Genomic DNA, 19,154 nt, shown 5'->3' on the forward strand with positions numbered 1-19,154 from the left:
CCTGTACCCGCGTCTCCGTGATCGACTTTTGTTCGCGGGAAGCAACAGCCGGTTGACGGAGTGTGATTCTTGATCTTCTGCGATCCAGCTGTTCCGTCACAACGTTAGCCTGGATCTTGTAAAAGGCTGTCAGTGCTAATCAGCCCTCCTATACTTTATGTGGAATCCTACTCAAACAGCCGGCGCTTTGATTGGGGTGGGGGGGGGGGGAAACAAAGCCCCTTTCGAGAAAAGTCTTGTGTTTCTGCCGTGCAATCCAGTTCGGTACAGTCTATGTTAAGGCGTCGCACATTGCTACGATGGGTGCTCTATTTTGCATTCCCGGCAGAGAATGCATCTCCTCACACGTCATTCCCGCACGCCTGCATTGTCTCAACGGGCGGGACGCCGTACGGCCGCGCCTTCCGTGCGCTCCGATGCGTCGGCGAGGCTTCTCACGTCCGCGTTTCTCCGCCCTGCGTCTCTCCGCAGGACGACATGTACATGTTTGCCGGCAAGCTGGAGGCCGGAGCGTCCAACGTGACGGACGAGCTCTGGGTGTTCAACATCCCCCGGCGCAGCTGGAGCCTGAGGACGCCGGCGCCCCCGCCCCCCTACGCCCTGGAAGGACACTCCGCCCACGTGGTGGAGCTGGCCAACGGCGACCCGGTGATGGTGGTCTTCTTCGGGTACTCGCCCATTTACAGCTACATCAACAAAGTCCAGGAGTACAACATCAGTAAGTGGTATTAGACTTGCTGACTTTGTTTTACCTGATTTCTGATAATTGCTTTTGCGGTTTGTAAAGCGGGACACGCGACGGACATTTGCCAAAGGCCATGTTCGATAATTGCCCTGGTGTTGGATTTAGATTCAGCGCAGGCATGATAAGACTCTTGTAAGTTCCGCTACTGGGAAGGTGAAAATCCAAAATCTTGAACTGCTGATGCGATCGAGCGAGCATCAGTTTCAATGTTTCCGTTTGTTCCAAAGGAAGGCTTTCGAGTGCCACGCCCGCATGGGAATTAACAATGAGGAACTACTATCTGATGGAGCACACGGTGTTGCACTGGTACTCTAACCTTAATGAATCTCAAACAGAGTATGGACATGGTAGTTAGTATAGTTAGTAGTTAGGGTTGGACAATCCCAGGGAAATTCAACGACATCAAAGTCCATAACGGTGCAGTGCGATGGAACTTTTTTTTCTGGAAGTAATGCACAAGCAACAGTTTAACAGTCTGGGCAGTCTTTGAACGTACACTAGAGTGGGTACAATACAGTTTGAAGGGTACCCAACACACTGAATAAAGTTTGTTTTCCAAAGCCAGTGTTAATTTATTTGTCAAACATGCCGCAATATTTCAGTGAAATATTGACAAAGAGTAATAACGGAGACAAAAGGGATTCCAGGGTTCCATTGTCCAACCCTCCCGGCTCCCAATCCAGGAACGACAGCCAGTCAGGAGTCAGAGGGTCCCGCCAAGTTTCCATGGAAACCGTACGGCGCCACAGTTTCAAATTTCCTAATCTATTCCAAACACTGTGCTTTCGCTACCTCCCTCCATTCTCTATCTCTTCCTCTCCTTCAGCCTCTTCCTCAGGGATGTTATGTCAATTGGATTTTTGGTTTATTTGTTGTCGATTTTCCATTGGGCCGGTAGATGGCGCTGTAGCTCAGCTTTGCGGGGCCGGCCCGAGGAACGTAACCCGGGTCCATCCAAGACGCGCACACACACACACACACACACACACACACACACACACACACACACACACACACACACACACACACACACACAGACACACACACTCACACACAGACACACACACACAAACCATGTATTTTTCCACATGGAAAAAAAAGTACACTGAAATAAACATACACTTTTGTTCATACAAACACTCAAAGAAGTTGCCACACACACACACACAATCACACACACACACACACACACACACACACACACACACACACACACACACACACACATGCACAGAGCGGTCATTAAAGAGAGGTGGCACCTCGGCCAGAGTGTCTGGGGGAAGACAATGATTAATGAATCCACTGGACTCACTCACTTCACCTCCTCCTTCTCATCTTTCTACTCTCTCCCTCTCTCTCTCTTTTCCCTCCCTCCCTTTTATCTACTATTCTCCAAAACGCTCCTTCTCTCTCCCTCTCTCTCCTTAATCGCTCCCTCTACCTCCTCCTCCTCCTCCTCCCCTGTCGCTCTCGCTCTCTCTCTCTCCCTCTCTCTCTCCTCCTCTCCCCTCCTGCCACCAATTCCATCCCCTAGTCATCCTTCTTTGTTCTTCTCCTTTACCCACCCTCTCCCTCTCTACCTCTGACAATGTCGCTGTTTGATTCTACACCGGGTGTCATTAGTCTGCGGCAGGGCAGCGCGGGAGTCGGCGGGAGCGGTAAATGAGAGGAAGAATGAAACGCCGGCTAAAAGGGAATTAATGGCCGCTCGGCGAGGCAGCTTTCCCAGCAATTAGCTGTCGGGAGTGTGACTGGAGTTGACCTTATCTTGTCATCTCTTCATTTCCGCCTCATTCTCGGTTTCTCTCTCTCTCTCTGTCTCTCTGTTTCATTTTTTTCCACTTTCTCCCCCTCCGACCCGTCTCTCTCTTTCATTCTATCCTGTGACGTCATGCCATGACAGTCTATGCCTTATATACTGTTACACATGTACAACAGTGTGACCAAAAGCGTGTCCCCCCACCCCCCCCCCCTCACGTCTTCAAGCCTTCGTTGTCGCTCAATCTCACTTATTTTATCTTCGCCGCTGTAAATTGTTCGCCGTCTCTTCCTCCCGCCGTCTCGCGGTGTCCGTTTTGAAATCTCTGTCCTGGACTCGCCGCTCGCGATCCGCAGCTCGTCTTCTCATCTCGCGATTCAAGATTCAGGATTCTTAGCTTGTCGTGCGCGGTCGCACAGGTGCGCTGCAGTAAAAAGTCAAAAGGCTGTGGGAGACAGAGTAGGTAGAAGAAAAGAATACAAAATGAAACCCATCTAAATCGGTAGAAAAGAAAAGAGAGAGGTTGTTAGTCCAGCACCACGGTGACCGCACCTCAAGAATAACATGGAGAACAGCAGGGGGCCCGGCACGCTGCCTTGGGGGGACTCCGGTATTGAGGGAGGAGGTTGGGTCAGAAAGTCCCAAGACCCATTTGCAGGACCGTTCCAGGTCCCAGTCCAAGACAGAATAGGTGTTAATCCCTCTGTCTCGCTTTCTCTTTCTCCCTGCCAGTGTGCCTGTTTTTTTTTCTCCTTTTATCTAATGTCTGTCCGTCCATCTATTTTCCTTTCTCCACGTTTCTCTTCATCTCCCTCGTGTGTGTGTGTGTGTGTGTGTGTGTGTGTGTGTGTGTTTTTCATTTTTTTTTATTTTTTTATTTTTTTGGTTTGCGTTATCAGCGCTATGCGGGGCTGTCCGGGCTTGCGTGGCCAATGAATCACTTTTTCCTCCTTCTTTGGTTTTTGTTTGTTCAGGCTCCGTTCTTTGGAGATGCAAATGATGTCCCGTACACACCTGAATGGACGGAACGGATTCATGCGATTCACACCCGTTCGACAATGCGTGTTTTTTAAAATTCAAACAAATCCTAATTTCCTCTCGACACGCTTTCCGTCCGTCCCCCATTGTCTGGCCTTTATCCTTTTGCTTCCTCCCCCCGCCTTACCCCCCCTTTAAATATTCTCTTTTTTTGTCAAACTAATGAAATGAGCCAATGCGCCGGCGCGGAGCGCCGAAGAACTTTTTGGCCCGTTTGGATTTCTGTTCCTGAAATCAGCATTCATTTATTTCTCCCTCTTTCTCTTTGTCTCTCCCCGGCTCTTCTAGGGTCCAACTCGTGGCAGGTGGTGTCTACCGGTGGCGCGGTGGTCCAGGGGGGGTACGGCCACAGCAGCGTGTACGACAAGGCCAGCGGCTTCGTGTTCGTCCACGGCGGCTACAAGTCCCTGAGCAACAACAAGTACGGTCTGGTGGACCATCTGTACCGCTACCACACCACCACGCGCACATGGTGAGTGCACCGAGATGCAGCCGAGATTTAAAAAAAGGGTTTGGCATTGGGCTCTCTGACAATATTTCATCCGAACTAAAGTCAAGGATGGTCGCCACGTGAATGTGTCCTTTAATGTGAAAGAAAACAGAGGAAACGATCATTAATTATGGGAATGTCATGACCAAGCAGGAAGAAGTTACTTTACTACTTTATGACAACTGTAATGCAGCTTCTCGTGAAAACACAATGTTATCAGTGTAATATTAAAATATCTATCTGCCCTCATATAATCATACTGGTATTGTACACTGAGTTCCAAATTATTATGCAAATTGAATTTAAGTGTCCTGAACATTTAATGTTTTGTTTTTCAAATAAACTCATGGATGGTATTGTGTCTCAGGGCTCTTTGGATCACTGACATCAATCTCAGACACCTGTGATAATTAGTTTGCCAGATGAGCCCAATTAAAGGAAAACTACTTAAGAAGGACGTTCCACATTATTAAGCAGGTTTCAAGCATAATGGGAAAGAAAAGGGATCTCTCTGCTGCTGAAAAGCCTCAAATAGTGCAATGCCTTGGACGAGGTATGAAAACAAGAGATATTTCACAAAAACTTAAGCGTGATCATCGTACTGTGAAGAGATTTGTGGTTGATTCAGAGCACAGACGGGTTGGTGCAGATAAAGGCAGAATGAGGAAGGTTTCTACCAGACAAATTCATGGGATTAAGAGAGCAGCTGCTAAAATGCCGTTACACAGCAGCAAACAGGTATTTGAAGCTGCTGGTGCCTCTGGAGTCCAGCAAACCTCAAGGTGTAGGATCCTCCAGAGGCTTGCAGTTGTGCATAAAGCTACTATAGGGCCACCCCTAAGCAACGCTCACAAGCAGAAACGGTTGCAGTGGGCCCAGAAATACATGAAGACTCATTTTCAAACGGTCTTGTTTACTGATGAGTGGTGTGCAACCCTGGATGGTGCAGATGGATGGAGTAGTGGATGGTTGGTGGATGGCCACCATGTCCCAACAAGGCTGCCACGTCAGCAAGGAGGTGGCGGAGTCATATTTTGGGCCGACATCATGGGGAGAGAGCTGGTCGGCCCCTTTAAGGTCCCTGAAGGTGTGAAAATGACCTCAGCAAAGTATATAGAGCTTCTGACTGAGCACTTTCTTCCATGGTACAAAAAGAAGAACCGTGCCTGCCGTAGCAAAATCATCTTCATGCCTGACAATGCACCATCTCATGCTGCAAAGAATACCTCTGTGTCATTGGCTGCTATGGGCATAAAAGCAGAGAAACTCATGGTGTGGCCCCCATCCTCCTATGACCTCAACCCTATTGAGAACGTTTGGAGCATCCTCAAGCAAAGGATCTATGAGGGTGGGAGGCAGTTTGCATTAAAACAGCAGCTCTGGGAGGCTATTCTGACATCCTGCAAAGAAATTCAAGCAGAAACTCTCCAAAAACTCACAAGTTCAATGGAGGCAAGAATTGTGAAGGTGATATCAAAGAAGGCTCCTATGTTAACGTGTAACTTTGCCTGTTAAGATGTTTTTGATTGAAATAGCTTTTGATTTCAGTAAATATGACCTCCTAATGCTGCACATTCAACAAATGACCATTTTCAGTTCTTTACAACATATAAAACGTTTTGAAACTCTGTTGTGCATAATAATTTGGAGCAGTGCATTTTGAGTTTTTTATTTTTGAAATAAGTACTGTTGTCATTGGGAGGTTTGTCCAATAACATTCCAATTATACCCTAACGGTTGATGACTTGAAAATGATTCTGACTGTCATTGGCATCGACTATTTAGGAAAATCTGAGAAAAATATAATTTGCATAATAATCTGGAACGCGGTATCGTACTGATATATTGGTTGTGGATGTGTGTGTGTGTGTGTGTGTGTGTGTGTGTGTGTGTGCGTGTGCGTGCGTGCGTGCGTGCGTGCGTGCGTGCGTGCGTGCGTGCGTGCGTGCGTGCGTGCGTGCGTGCGTGTGCGTGAGAGTCACAGTTTGGAAAAGATTCGCAGCTGTTCATTCCAGATCGTATCAATGCCTTGGGCGTGCACCGTTTGCTAAGCTAAACCTCATCCCTCGTCCGCCTTCGTGAGCATCCTCGTGTAGCTTCTGAAGAGACAGGGGCGCCGTTTGGGTTCGCGCTCTCTCCCAAATGTCGAGACCCAAGCCTCACAAGCGTCGTCGTGTTCAGCCCCGCCGAGGAGAGAGGAGAAAAAAAAAAAAAAAAAAAAAACACGCCTCCGAGCGGCGCCGACGCCAACCTCACAAGGCACGTTCGTGCTTGCGCCCCCTGCGAGCCTCGTCCGTTCAGAGAGCATCAAATATTCATGCCTGCGCGTCGCGGCTGTTGTATATGGCTCTCCACCGTGTCGAGGCTCCAGTAAATATAGACAGCCGCAAGCAAAAATACGTTGTTGTCCGTCAGTATGGCCGTGCGTAGCACAGGAGGATGAAGTAGCATTTGTACGGTCCTATTTCCACGTGCAAAGCAGAGTTGATGGGGGGGGGATTTTCCGGCGTTTGCCACTGCGGTGACGGGGGAGAAACAAAGACACAAATCCAATTGTGAAAGGACCCGTTGGAAAACAACCCTGCTGCCGTTTGCCTCACTGTCCGTACGAGGGGGTTTTCACGATTCTCCAAATCCGTCGTTTGATTTGGCTTTTTCGATTTTAAGGTCACGATTTGATTCGATTTTCGATTTAAACGTCCCCCCCCCCTCCCCCCCCCCACCCCAAACACTGACGAAAAAATGCGAAGTCTGTATCCAAGTGACTGTAAGTACAAGACTTAGTGTTCATTGGTGCTCAGCTGTAACTAAAAATACCTCAAACGAGGGAAAGTTCTGACGGACGACTCGGCAGCTGAACTTGAAAAGGTCTTTATTCAACGTGCATCGTTTGAGTTTGTCACTCCCGGCGGAGGTGCCAGGCAGACATAGCGGGCATGCTCACCGGGCTCGAAATACAGGCCTGATGAGCTCCCTGGATGGAGGGTAGAGGAGCGGCGAGGCCCCGCGGAGCCACGCGGCGACGCCGAGCGGTCTGAGGGAGCCACCGCCGCGTCGCCGGCGTGAAAGGGGTTTCCGTCGGCCGGACGCGAAGGAACATTCCCGTCTGGGGGATCGGTACGGGATCACATGATGGGCGCGCTTGCCTGACGGGGCGGTTCAAGCCAGTACCGGCCCCGCCGCACATTCTCCCATGAAAAGTGGAGAGGTTACGGATACCCGTCGCAGTTGTTCCCTGCTATGTCACCTCTGACCCCCTGCCGGGCTGCGCTCCGCAGATTGAGACCGCCTACGATGTGTGTGTGTGTGTGTGTGTGTGTCGTCTAATGGCTGAACAGTTGGCGTGAAGGGCAGCTGCCCCAGGCCAGGTCAGATACCCTGACAGATACCATCAATAACCTGGCAGCGCGGAGGAAGGAGGAGGAGGCGATTCTTTATCCGTCACACGGCGCGCGCGCGCACGCACACACACACACACACACACACACACACACACACACACACCACAACACATGCGCTCGAGATAACCTGCCGGAGCGGGTGCCAGCAGAGCCCAGGGGGGAATCGAACCCAGGGGTTACGCACATTTAAGTATATTTAAATAGTTGATCCATGGGGGAATCGAACCCGGGTCTACTTTGTGGACGGGTTCGCACGCACACACACACACGCACCCACATGCACGCGAATGAACACCTGTCTAACACACTTTAGCACTTTTAAATCACAACCTTCTCTCTGCCCTAGTGTGTGTGTGTGTGTGTGTGTGTGTGTGTGTGTGTGTGTGTGTGTGTGTGTGTGTGTGTGTGTGTGTGTGTGTGTGTGTGTGTGTGTGTGTGTGTGTGTGTGTGTGTGTGTGTGCTTGCGTGTGTTTTTTCCTGCATGTGTGACTATATATGTGTCTTTTTGTGTGTGTGTGTGTGTGTGTGTGTGTGTGTGTGTGTGTGTGTGTGCGCGCACGCAGGCTGATCCTGAGTCAGAGCGGCTTGGCTCGGTACCTCCACTCGGCGGTGCTGCTCAGCGGCTCCCTGCTGCTTTTCGGGGGAAACGCGCACAACGACACGTCGCTAAGCAACGGCGCCAAGTGCTTCTCCGCCGACTTCCTGGCGTACGACATCGGTAAGCACCCCCCCCGCCCCCCCTAAAAACAAATGCACACACACACACACAAACACACACGCACACACACGAACGAATGCATACAAATTGAAACGCTGTAAGTGCACTTTCCCTTGTTCTGGAACTGATTCCCCGCTCTGAATCGGTCAGAGCGGGAGCAGGGATGAGAGCCGCTCTCTCCCTCCCTCCCTCTCTTTCTCTCCCTCTCCTCTACCAGTTGTTTTGGATTTATTGGCGATTATTTGTCATTTTCATTGTGTAAAAGTGTCTTGGTGTTGTGTGTAAAAAAAAAAAAAAAAGAAAAAGTAAGATTTTCCCTCTCGTCGTTGTGACTTCATGTTCTTCTCACCCTCGTTGTGAAGTGTGGTGTCTGAATCAGCTACGACCACGGAAACGGAATTTCTTTCATATTCTTTCACATGGAATTTATTTAGCGTCCCTCGTCTCTCACTTGTATGGAAAATGAAAAACGTAAAATGAACCTGCGCACGTGGGGGGTTCTCAGTCGACGCGGTCCCCACGGAGCGGGCCACACACTCAAGTCAGTTCATGGTACCGCATGCGGGGGCAAAAAAAAAAAATCAATAAGTTCTGATTATGATTTTGGATTCTATTTTGGTTCCTGTCTATTTACGCGCCAACGCCCGCAGTGAAAACATTTTTTCAGACAACCTGAGTGGAGCTTTTTTTTTTTTTTTTTCCATCTCCTCCAGACAGCGGTGCACGGGTGCCTCCCGACTCCTGTGCCGGTTTTCCTGTGTTTTTTTTTTTTTAATTTTAGATCTATTTATTTTAGTTTCTTTCCGACCCAACCGAGTTAAGGGACTTTTCCGATCCGTCCCATTCCAAAAGCAGCCTGTGTCCCCACTGTCCTGCGTCACACCGTTTCTCCTCCGCGTCTATTTCACAAAGCACCGCAATCCGTGAAATGCACTGTGCTGCCAAGCAAATAGCGTCTCGGTGCGCCGTCGGTATTTGCGCATATTTAAATGAGGTGCTTTGCACGCATTTGCTGCAAAATTGGCCCTGTTCTATGCAAACGAGCCTCGTTGCAATTAGCGTCCAATTCACAAAAGCCAAAAAGGCTCCGCTGTGTGATCGTCCTCAGAGGGATGATGCAACTGAAGCGCATTTATAAAGGGTGTCAGGCCCAGACTCTCCAGTGATCTGACAATCATATTTTGACATTATAATTATTATTATTATTATTATTATAATGATGTCACGGCATCTGAAGGCAGCGGAACGCGCATCACAACGTCCATTTCTTCGCGAAGCCGCCGCTCAGTCTGCCTATCCATACGACATTCCACGCCACCCGGCGGCGCAGATTGCGTGGCACCTATCTCCCAGAGCGAGTTGCCGAAAACGGGAAAGAAACCGCAAAAACAACAATGGCGACGCGGCGGCGGCGGCGGCGAGAGGCGCAGATGTGCGACAGCGCGGGGAGTCGGCTGCGGGTTCGCTTCACACAAAGACGAAAAAAAGAAAGGAACACGGAGCGGCCCGAAGGAATTCCTTCAAACGCCGCAGGGACGTGTTCCTTGGCAGGACGCTGTCACTGCCTTCAACGACCTGTCCATCTCTGAGCAACTGAGCAACTGCGTTTATCTCACAGTTTCAATTCCGGTCATTGCTTTTATTATTGGAATTATTTTCAACCGGGTGTAGTCACCTCATGGTCGTTGCGGTCACTGAAATATTTTGATTTGTGTGCTCGTTTTGTCTTGTCGTCGTTACGGCTGCGTTTGCATGTGCTGTGTCGCCTTTTGCTTTCGATGACACGCCTTTCTAGGTTGATGTCAGTTATCACCCAGTGCAGCGGTACAAGTGAAAGTTTTATGGAATTCGATTTTCAGTCCAAGTGTATGTTCTGCAGTCGACTGAAGTATCTGCGGGCCGTAGTGTCGACAGTTCTGAGCGTAGAGAACTCCACTTACACCGGTTTCGAGGCTTGAATTTTTCCCGGCGGATAATTATTATAATTTTTTTTCGTCATCCGTCATCAATGCCATACGGGATTGACGATTTGATTTTAAATCTGCCCGAGCCCAATGTCGACTGTAGGTAAACAGTATTTCTATGAACGTGTGTATAAACGTCAGAAGGGTCGTTCAAAAGCAGTTATACATTTAAAGACCAAATAGTGAAACCGAAGTCAAAACATGCGTCACACATAGAAAAGGGAGAGAGATGTGCAACAAAACAAACGTCGACGGCGGCGGTGAGAGCCCACGCAAAAGGTGTATTTCTCGCCGGTCGCCCGCTCCGGTTGTCGTGGCTCCGGAAGAAATAAAAACGAAACCGAGAAGGACCCCGGAAAAAAGGAGGATGGCGCAGCGGCATCCGAGCGAGGGGACGGACAAAACCGCACGGTCCGTCTGAGTGCCTGCGCCGAGAACGCCGCAGGCACCCAGATCACCACGACAGTTTGTTCCGAGGATGTGTTTTGGGTCCAAAAAACCCCCCCCCCAAAAAATAAAATATATAAAAATCGAACCCGGTGTTCGGTTTCCAATGAAAGTGAAGTGAAGAAGTAGCGTAACATTCGAGCCGGTCCTCGGGTTGGAAAGCGGAGGAGAAACGATCCAAATTTGTCGCCGCGAATTGAATCGAGTTTGGGAATTGGAGTCGATGCGATGCCTTTTCAATCGATGAGTAACATCACACGAAAAATTCTCCTGCGATGAGGCGGGTTGTAATTCAATTGAATGGACTTTCTCTCCCCACCGCACACACACACACACACACACACGCGCACGCGCAACACACTCTGCTGTGTCTGCAGTGAGCGAGAGGCTGGTGGGCGATAAATTTGGGTGAAGCCGCGGATGCAAACGCTTATAAATAAATGATGGCGGTGTTAGAGCGGCGTAAGGTGGGGGGAGGCTGTGAGGGATTACAGACCCACTTCCCGTCGGTGTTTACGAGCAATCAAATAAAGAACGGCGCCGCGTTCCCCCGGTTGTCCCCCACTTTATCGAGGATGCAAAGTCTCCGACGGCTTCGGCGTTTTTTTTTGTTTTTTTTTTTGTTTGTTTTTTTACCCCGTCTAATTTTGCCTTTCGTTTCACAAGCCCTGTTTGCTCATTTATCCCATGCGAGGCGTTATTGTTTTTTTTTTATTTTATTTTTTTGGATAATACCCTGTATCCACCTCCGCAGCAGCCTCCAGCTCTCCCTTTTCGAAATCCCCCCTTTATCTCGCCTTTATTTCATTTCCATTAGTATTTTGTTTTTACAACATATCACCAGCATGCCTCTCTGCGATGCTTTCTGCTGCATTGATTAGTAGTGCACGGCAGAGAAAAAGAACCAAAAAAACAAGAAAAGACAACAATGAACAGCGGGGTTACTGGGCTGTATCAAAGTAGTCAGAAATCCCGGGCTTCACAGCGCTCTTTGATTCTGCCTCAATACTGCTTTTGCGATTTCTTATTCCACGGACGGCATTAAAGTAAAGCTCAGTTAAAAGCTCCGTTTATATTGGAATTATATTGGGGTTTGTCCTCATCCACTTTTCCCCAGATCATTCAAAATATACAATTGCTTCTCTTCGACGCTCACTCAGGGGGAGCTGTCCACGTCTCGTGGTGCTGAAATGGATTAATCTGTTCTTTGATTATTCCGTCTGATTGACGGAGTGAGACGCTCAGGCCTACAGCCTTAATATTCTTTATTATGTTGTTATTATCACCGGTCCAAACGTCAAATAAGTCCATCCATGTGTCAGAGTACGGGCCATAGCCGCCGCTACAACCACATTAACACCACAAAAACACAGTCAAACTACGTACGCTTTAAGTTATGGAACTGCACGTTGATTGAGATCTGGCAGAGTTGTAACCAACGCTGATCATTCCCATTCGCATCTGTGACTGATGTTGATTTAATAACATGAACCAAAAGAAAAATGTCCAACTTTCAGGTTTGACTTGAACGTCCTCCCTCCTCTTCTCTTTTCACCTCCGCTCCTCTCTCTCTCTCTCTCTCTCTCTCTCTCTCTCTCCTCCTCTGGTATCTCGCCTCCTCTCCTCTCCACTCCTCCTCCACCTCCGCTCTCTCTCTCTCTCTCTCTCTCTCTCTCTCCAGGAGATAATTAATTAGTTCCACCTGTAGAAGACACATCACTCCAATTTTCTTCTCCTTTCCCTGCATCCCCTGCTTTCTCCTTCATTTTCCCCGCCGCTCCCTCCCTCCCCTCGCACGCTGTGACCACGGGGCCTTTCAGCCGCTAATTTGTTTTTGTTTTGCCACGCTAACCTTGGAGGAGCAATGCGTTATTAGCTTACGCCGTGCATTCGATTCAGGTCGACACGGAAGGCTCTTTTCATTTGGGTTTAATTCTGCCCCCCCTACACACCCACACACACACACACACACACCTCCATCCTGCCACCCCTCGTACTTCTAATTAGATTTGGTGAGGAGATGAACTCTAATTAAAAAACGTAGCCCTCTCTCTCCAACCCCAGCAAACCATGTATTCACACACACACACACACACACACACACACACACACACACACACACACACACACACACACACACACACACACACACACACACCCCCCATCACGTACCTACTCACACAAGCACAAAAAGCTCAGGGTGGGCTGGAAGCTTGTTTGAAACAAGTTGGGTGCCAGACACCCAATTGTGGCTCAAGGCAAACCGCCCTCTACCTCCCCCACCCTACCAACCCTCAGCCCCCCATCCTATCCCCCCACACCAAACACCCCCCATGCTCACCTTGTGTTCATTAAGTTTTCCATTAGTGCAGATCAGCCCCGACTTGTCAATCAGAACCCGCCTCCCGCCTCTCTCCCGCCCTTCCATTTTACTTTCCATCCCGACTGAACGAAACCATGCACTATTCACATAGCTTCTCTCATATCCTGCAAGGAAATTAAAACCCTGCCTGCAATATGTGGTAGGGTTTGATTTGTGCGTGTGTGTGTGTGTGTGTGTGTGTGTGTGTGTGTGTGTGTGTGACTGATTTAGATTAGATTCAACAAATTATCATTGCACAGAGTGCAAGTACTGAGGCAACAAAATGCATTTCTCCTCGTAAGTGATGTATCTAGAGCAGTGGGCTGCCGCGTAGCGGGGCCGGGGAGACACAACAGCACACTACTAGGATCTAACCCCATCTGTGGAGGTCCCCTAACAAAGGGCGGTAGGTTAAGATGTCAAGATGATACGGCCTGAGAGCCGGGATCACGGTTCAAATTCACCTTAAAACCAGATGCTGAGACGCTGTGGACGTCGCCTGGGTCCGCCATCTTGGAAGTCTAAAGGATAAAGTGTAGGGGATTAGGATTACCGCGTCCACCTGGCTTGGCTTCCTTGGCCTAATTTTGCTCTTCTGAAGTTCTTTTTCGAGCTAAATATTGTCTGCTTTTTGCACCTTCTTCACCACCTTGCAACGTGATTTGAGTCAAGCACAAGAAGTGATTCAACCTTTCGGAAGGGAAGCTTTGATTATCAGCCTTTCAGCGAAAGTGGAGCAACGCTGCCAATCATATTCACTTATTGCCTGGTTATGGTGGGAGCCGTCAGAAGGTCTCCTCTCGTTACGAGTGGCTCAACCAGACAGTGCGGCAAAGATTATACTGAACATCCCAGCTGCCAAAACATCTCCCCTGGTAACACAATCTTGCAAAAACAGCCCCGTTGGACCGTCACTGCCAAGGTCTTTGCCCGGAGCAGCTGGGGGACGTCTGGGAGCCGTCCGCAACTTCTCCGCTGATCCTATCGTCTGAAAGGGGAAGGCCACCCATTTTCGCCATTTAAATGGCCAAAGCCGTACCGTTTCCTCGTGGCTCCGTGCTCCATAGAACCAATTCCTACACCTCTCTATATCTGAGACGAGTGCAAACGGGCAATTTGAGAGGCTGTGATACGCCACTGATGTGCCCTTTGGCCGCGATCCACAGCGAGCCTCATCCAGATGAACGGAGAACCGGAGTTCCATTTGAAACAGCAGCTTGAAGTTGAAATTCATGCTGGTTTGAGCTTTGCCAGGCAAGTGGGCTCTATCAGACACTAATACTAAGTGAATTGAGCCAGGGAAGGTGGAACTCCAAATAAAGGCATACACGTCACAGCTAAGGTGAACCGCACACTATCGTTGGATAAAGAGTGAGATGTGACAAATACCCTCTTGAATCTTGAGATGAGGCGGAAAGGTCGCGACAACAGTAAATCTTGGTGCTTTTTGATGGCAATCCGATTATATTTTCTGTTCTAAAAGACAGAGCACTAGTCTCCGATGGAGCTCATTGGGCTGGAAAGGCTTAAGCAAGGCTAAATGTAATCTTGAAGTTGCGGTGGAGTTGAGATTCAAGGCTTTTTAGCGCTGATGTGCTCTTTGGCCCTTTCAAAATCGCCTGATTGCTCTGTTCTCAGATACAGAGAAGTGTCGGAATTGGTCCTTTGGACGCAACAACTCGTGGGAAATAGTTTGGGCCATTTTAAAGCCCTTTATAGAGGAAACTACAACCCCTGACACAAATTTCCTACCTACAGATTAGAATGAGTTGACAACCAGTCTATTCATATCGTGAGTCAGGAGTTACTCCTCAGATGTAACTGAGTGTGGGTCGGGAAAATATCAATTTTACATTTTCTTCTACCAAATTTGCCGCTAGTCCTGGCTTTCCCAGTCGTGCCTCCAGCAGTTGAAGGACTTTAATGTTGCTTTGGGAAGGGCGATTCCATTTGTCTCATTCCCCTTGATTCTGATTGGCTTGAATCGGTCCTGGATTATGGCCGACCTCCTGCCACTCGCCTGGATAGCGAGTCCAATAAAAGCACCGACTCCCCGCCCTCAGGTTCTCATTCCATTATCACACACAATTCAGTCATTACACACATTATGCGTATTATGAGCATTTCTGCCATAGATTAAGAGCCACTATGGCCGTTGACTTGTGGATCAATAGCCTCATTCTGACGTTAATGCGACTGACCTTTGACTGCGACTTGTGATGAAGTCGCCGGCGGAGCTGATTGAAAAGACCCTCTTCCCCACCCCACTTTTAAACAAGTGCCCCCAATTAGCCCGCCGCTTAATAAGGTTGTTAGCAACCTGGCGTCCCACTTGTCCCCCAAACGACTGGATATGCATTTATGTTGTGGGAGGGCTCGTCTGGCTAAATGGCACCGAACCACGGACACACAAACACACACCCACATGCCAACTCACCCATTTCCATATTAATGCAGTGGGGGGGGGGGTCATTAAAAACACTGAAGAGCTGTAAAATCCGAACGGTAAAACGCACAGTTCAGCTGGAGAATTGAGAGGGAGAGAGAGCGGAGCTTGAGGCGATCGTTTTTATGAAGTCATCTCACACAGGCTAGTTATCCCTCGGCGTCCTCTGATGTGATTCGATGTGAAATGGCCGGGACCGGGGAGTGTGCATGTCGTACACCACCTTTTCAGAATCATGGCATCGGTGTTTGCATCCGCACCAGCCAGCTCTTAATGTGCAAATGTATGCCTAAGATGCAGATTTGTACTGCATGCCATGCCAGAGTACAGCTCCACCACCCCAAGTGTATTTTATTTTAAATTATGTTTTGCTTCGTTTTTTTTTTTTCTTCTCTCTCTCTCTCTCTCTCTCCCCCCACCCACTGGAAGTGGGGAAAAAATAACATCTGAAAACTGTCCAATCGCATCATACACTTTTACTTATAGGTCTCCATTGCTAAACTGTCAGCCTCTTTCTGGTTCTCACAGTGACGTGAAACGTTTTTTCCACTTTTAGAATGTATGGTTGCATCCATGTACTTCTGTGTGTATCTCAGTTTGTGTGGAATTATGCATGTGTTTATGTGTTTGTCCACAGCCTGTGATAATTGGACGGTCCTTCCCAGGCCGGGCCTACACCGAGACGTCAACCGATTTGGGCACTCTGCTGTGGTTAGCAACGGGTGAGTCTCTGGCCCACGGCGCAGTGTTTAATCTCTACCTCCAATTGAGCCGGTTGGCATTCCTCGTTCTACTCCATCTTGTATTGACTTTGTGTGAGCCACACTATTGATGAACAGGGAAGTGGCAGTACACCACCAAGTTTTTTTTCAACCACTGTTTTCTCCAACTATTCACCTTAAGCCTTTTTAAGCCAGAAGGGAACTCACAGACACCCAAAGACACTCAACACGTCCAATTGAAAGCTTTTGCCGGGGTTTTAGTTGTGCCATTTTCACCTTTGTGAATGTTCAACTTGGATCAATTCTCTACCATTGAGAAACTTCAACCTTCATTTTAGGAACATTTAGAGTCAAGAGGTTGAAATTTGGTGCATCCGTTTTGCTGATTCGTGATTCTAGCCAAATGTTATCTTTATTTTTATCAGTAAACCCTTGCCTCCCTCTCTGTTACAGTAGTTAATCTCTGGATCTCTGAAGGTCTCCGTTTAAAATCACAGGGCATCGCTTGCTCCTTGCGTCTATAGATTTCCACACTGATCCGTGGAACTTTCTGCTTTTCTGCAATCTGTGTCTTTCCCCTTTTTGTCTTTAGATGTGTGAGCATATCGGCTAAACCCATTCACTTGTCTCACTTATTCTTATTCTATTTTTCACATGTGCGTTTGTCTCTGGATGTGCCTTTTCACAGACATAACCCTTGGTGAGGTTGGGGTAGCCATGCATTTTTATTAGATTTCAGAAAAGTGGACAATATACATTCCACAGGACTAATGTTAGTTAATGTAGTTATAGTTCCCTATCGCAGGGACTGCGATCTATTACTCATGGGACTGATCGTCAGATCACGTTATCAAATTTAAACGCATTCACGCCTGAAAGGCAGAGGAAATGACGACGCTAAGCTTCCGTCCCGCCCCCTGAGGGTATATATTGTGGCCCGACTTCCGCTTCCTCCTCTTTTGTTACTTTGCGCAAGAAGAATCCATACCTTGACTACCGTATCTCCATGCGTGCTTCACCTCTTGGATCCCACTCGCGTGAGTCACTGGCTGAAGCACCGTTGGGTGAGGCAGTATATTCTAACATTCATTCTTTTTATCTCCGTAACTCTTTTTTTCCTCCGGTCGAGGAGGTCGTATCCCGACTGCGGCCACCGCAGGGAGAAAGGGGGCTGCCGCGTGCCCGGGGAGGCAGCCCAGTGCTGCTCCTAGTGCTGCCGCAGCTCCCACACCGCCGCCGGTGTTCTTCCCGAGTGAGATCCCGGAGGAACCGCAGCCGGGGATATGCTTCGGGGCAGAGACAGAGTCGTCAGACTCAGACGAGTCCGACGAGGAGGAGAGCCCCCCCCCCAGTCTCTGGCCACGAAGCTGGGTCTCCCCACTGCAGCAGTCCCGACATGGCTGTGCCCATGCTGGGCAAGGAATTTTACGCTGGAGCCCCCTGCCAGGAAGCTCCGACCATCCCTCTCTTTCACCGCCTTTTGAGTCTGAGCAGCAGGAGAGGTTGAACATTTTGTGCCCGGTTCGAGCTCTACGGTGTTATATGGACCGCACTTAAAGGATTTAGGCGCTGGCGCTTGTTAGTGTGCTTCAGCGCCCAAGCAAAGGGTAAGCCCCTGTCCAGGGAGCAGTTGGCTCATTGGTGGTGGAAGCCATGGTCTTGGCCTACAGTAGCTTCGGCCCCTTCAGGGCCTCCGTGCACACTCCACCAGAGGAGTGTCCTCCTCTAGGGCCGTCTCCAGGGGAGCGTCGTTGGAGGATATACAGTATGTCGGGCAGCGTCTCGGAGCTCCCGGCACACACACATTTGTGCGCTTTTACATGTTGGACGTTACTAGGTCCGCACTGCCATATGCCGTGTGGCGCACAGACCTGAGAATGCCGGTGTTTACAGAAAGTTTCCCATCAACATTTTTCCCTACATGTCCACTCACATGTCTGGAACAGAGAGGGCAGTGGGGGGTACGTTATTACGTGAACCTCCCTCCGGTGATCACCATAGCATCGCATGATGGTATACAGTGCCATGAGTAATAGATTGCAGTCCCTGCGATAGGGAAAGTCTAGGTTGTGTTGGCAACCACCGTTCCCTGAAGAGGGACCAGATCTGTTACTGCGCTGCGGTACGGTGCCCTTCCGAGGCGCTCAGTAGTGAAAAGATGCCTTTCAAGCGTGAATGCAGAGCCTTTTGATTGTATTACGTAATCTGACGATCAGCCCCATGAGTAATAGATCTGGTCCCTCCCCAGGGAACCGAGACGTTGTCCCTGTGAACATACACCAAAAAGCAGCTGTTGAATAACCATTCTACATTAAAACCAGGGATAAAAGAAGCAAACTAAGTGATTGTAATTGAATGATTATCAACAATGACACCCGTGACTGCAGGAAAGCTGTGTTTTTTAAGTAGTAGTTTTAAAATGAACCTCCGGGGATTTAAAAGGTCATTTGGAGTTAATCCAAAAAGTCCAGGTGTTTAAACATTAACAACTGAGTCCTTGAAATGAAGGCTGTTCCGACTCTGTGATTAAGCCCAGTCCACTCGGTTCTGTTTTCTGTGTGTTCTCCCATTCAGCTCCATGTACGTATTTGGAGGATTTTCAGGGATTCTTCTCAACGACGTGCTAGCCTACACTCCTCCGTCCTGCTCGGCGTTCTCCAGCCCGGACGGTTGCGCCGGCGCCGGGCCCGGCGTTCGCTGCCACTGGGTGAAGGCCGACTGCGTCCCCTGGGAGCCTCACCTGGCCGGTCGCACCGGGACCGCCCCCTTCTGCCCCACGAGGCCTGGTAGGTGGCTGGTTAGTGGGGGTGGTGGGTGGCGGGGGAGTTTGATCGTTGGGTGGCTTGGCTGTTTGGTGGGTGGATGGTCAGGTCGGTTGGTCCAGGCAGGCTGGTTGATTGGTTGAATGGTGGGTTGGTCCGTTCTTCCATTCTTCCATTGGTTGATGGGTGGTTTTGTTCTTCTGTTCCTTCTCCTGTTCCTTCTTGGTTGGTTGGTTTGTTGGAAGGCTGGTTGTTTCTTTCTTTTGATCTTACATTGGTTGGTTGGTGGGTTGATTGGTT

At 49.1% G+C, this 19,154-nt stretch overlaps 1 protein-coding gene across 1 annotated transcript in view; it reads left to right on the forward strand.

The window, feature by feature from the left end:
• LOC307242450 (attractin-like protein 1) overlaps window positions 1–19,154 on the forward strand; it is a 258,960-nt gene that overhangs the window by 45,175 nt on the left and 194,631 nt on the right. Inside the window, exons 8-12 of the mRNA XM_080016946.1 lie at window positions 472–718; window positions 3,831–4,014; window positions 7,997–8,151; window positions 16,008–16,092; window positions 18,667–18,878. Of these exons, the coding sequence (XP_079873072.1) occupies window positions 472–718; window positions 3,831–4,014; window positions 7,997–8,151; window positions 16,008–16,092; window positions 18,667–18,878 (883 nt within the window). The remainder of the gene's footprint in view (window positions 1–471; window positions 719–3,830; window positions 4,015–7,996; window positions 8,152–16,007; window positions 16,093–18,666; window positions 18,879–19,154) is intronic.

Source organism: Zeus faber, assembly GCF_960531495.2.
Source record: "Zeus faber genome assembly, chromosome: 16".
NCBI lineage: Eukaryota > Metazoa > Chordata > Actinopteri > Zeiformes > Zeidae > Zeus > Zeus faber.